The sequence below is a fragment of the Geospiza fortis genome, unplaced genomic scaffold, assembly GCF_000277835.1.
Source record: "Geospiza fortis unplaced genomic scaffold, GeoFor_1.0 scaffold244, whole genome shotgun sequence".
NCBI lineage: Eukaryota > Metazoa > Chordata > Aves > Passeriformes > Thraupidae > Geospiza > Geospiza fortis.
The window spans coordinates 1,493,904-1,496,078 of record NW_005054370.1 but is presented as its reverse complement, the minus strand read 5'-3'; the positions used below and the strand labels follow the sequence as shown (position 1 = coordinate 1,496,078).

The window sequence follows — 2,175 nt, the reverse complement described above, 5'->3', positions numbered from 1 at the left end:
TACTGTGCTGGGGGACTGGGAAATGCTTCTCTGCCTGTCGCTGGGATGTGTCAGTGTTTGGTTCTCAGCAGCAGCAGCACAGGAAATGTCACCATCCTGACAAAGAGTCATAAAATATGTCGAAGATTTGTTACTAAAAGTGGACTAAAAATGTGCTAATTTTATCTTGTCTTTGGAAGAAGTGATAAGTCATTTCTGACAGAAATATATATATATACATAGAGCTTTTCAGGGCCCCTGTTGGGTCTTAAAAGAGGTTGTCAAGGAATTGTGAAGGATTTCCTGTGGAATTGCTAGCGTGGTACCACGCACAGACTAATTGTAAGAGAAAATTGAAAATGGCTTCCTACGTCTGACAGATGGTTTTTAAAATTTCTTTTTCAGGTTTGAGTTGATCTCACTAAACTGCAGCCATGGTGCAGAAGTACCAGTCCCCCGTACGGGTGTATAAACACCCTTTTGAGTTAATTATGGCTGTAAGTATTAATTTTTGCTGCAATTTCCTTCTTGACAGTTCCTTGTGTTGCTGAGTGCTTGCTGGGTTTTGTTTGATAGGTACTGTAGAACATACAAAGCTGAAAACAAAATGCAAAATATGAGAGCTGTGTGTTTCAATGGTTTCTTCTCTGCCTAGAGTATTTTCTTAACATAATGTGCTCTCCTTTTCTGCCAAAGTTTAGACAGTGATTACAGATGTATTTGGAAGTTAGTGCAAAAGTAGGAGTGAAGTGTGCTGGGAGTTGATTACTGGGGGCAGACTCTTCTAGAACAGGAGGAAATGTCATGTACACTGATTAAAACATTCTTATGGTCGTATCTTCATCAGTGTAGAGTTTATTGGATTAGAGAGCAAAAAGCAAGCCATGAAAGCAAGGATATGCCTGAATGAAAAGGGAGAAAGGACACTGGAAACATTTTGAGGGAAGGGAAGAAAAAACTTGGTAGGGAGGCCAGAGAGATGAACAAAAAGCCTTTTGGGTGCATGTTGCTAATTGGTGTGATAGTGGTACAAATAGTAATGGAAAGAAAGAAATTTAATTAGGTTCCCTTTTTTTTCTCTCTCTCCCTCCCTTTCCTTTTAGAAAACAGAGCAGAAGTAGGTATTTGACATTTTAAAGTATATTCAGTTGAAACCACAGCTGTGGGGCTCTTCAGAGTTACAGAGAGCAATTAAGGAGCTTTTCCCTGATAAAAACAGTTAAAAGTGAACCGTAATCTAAATAATAATTGTTTGATTTCACTTGCTGAAAATACTATGTTTAATGGCTTCAGAGAGAGTTTTAATAGTGCTCATAGTGTAAATATTTAGATAGATCACGTGGGTTGGAGTGCAGGGTTCCTTACAGAATTGATCCTTTGCAGTCACAGGGCAAAAAAGGATTAGATCACTCTACAGGGAATACTTGCATTTCTTTTTATCTTACTCCTAAGGCTGCCTCCAGTGTTGCACATGTAGGTCTTGCTCTTGCAGACACTTCAAGGCAGAGCTGTTATTTTGCTGAGCAGTGAAGAAGCCAACTGTGATCTGTGTAAGGTTTTTTATTACTTCAGTAGCTCTGACAGCTGGGCTTCAGGTGGTCTCAGTGAAATTTGATGGTGTCTGTAACTTTAGCCTTCAGTGAAGTTATATTGGCTCTTAGATCAGTCAGCCAAAATTAGTTTCTTAAATGGAATTCCCTGGTTGTTTGCTAAGCTGATGAGTCTTTACCTTGCTGCTGAATTGAAGGCAAAAATTCTTCCCGAGTTATTTCTTCAAGGATATTTTGAGTCAAAATGCTGATATCAGAATTGTCCACAAGGCTTTGCTGGGTTTAATTAGAAACACTTCTGACTATTAGTATTAACTGAGAGTTCTCAAACTGTTCTGTGTCTTGGGGATAATATCTGAAGAATAATATTTAACAAATATAAAGTCTTCCCTTACATTAAAGCTTTTCTTTAGAAAGCCAGAGGCTATAGTAGGTATGTAACTAGGATAAAATAATAGTTAAAAATTAAAAGTGAACTAAGAGGAGAAGAATGCTTATAAAAAGGAGCAGCCAGACAGGATCCTTTCAGAGACTGGAAGTTTAGCTGAGCAATAAGACATCTGATTTATTTAGTCTGTGTCAGAACACTGGGTTATCACTTGTACTTGTTCAGAATGTGAGCACTGGATGAACATCCTCCCTCTGC

General features: G+C 38.4%; 1 protein-coding gene across 2 annotated transcripts in view; it reads left to right on the top strand.

Moving 5' to 3' along the window:
• Window positions 1-383: 383 nt before the first annotated feature.
• SEC14L1 (SEC14 like lipid binding 1) overlaps window positions 384-2,175 on the top strand; it is a 41,451-nt gene continuing 39,659 nt past the window's right edge. For both annotated transcript variants that reach the window (XM_031059938.1, XM_005424546.3), the window contains exon 1: window positions 384-476. In XM_031059938.1, the coding sequence (XP_030915798.1) occupies window positions 414-476 (63 nt within the window). In that variant the 5' untranslated portion in view covers window positions 384-413. The remainder of the gene's footprint in view (window positions 477-2,175) is intronic.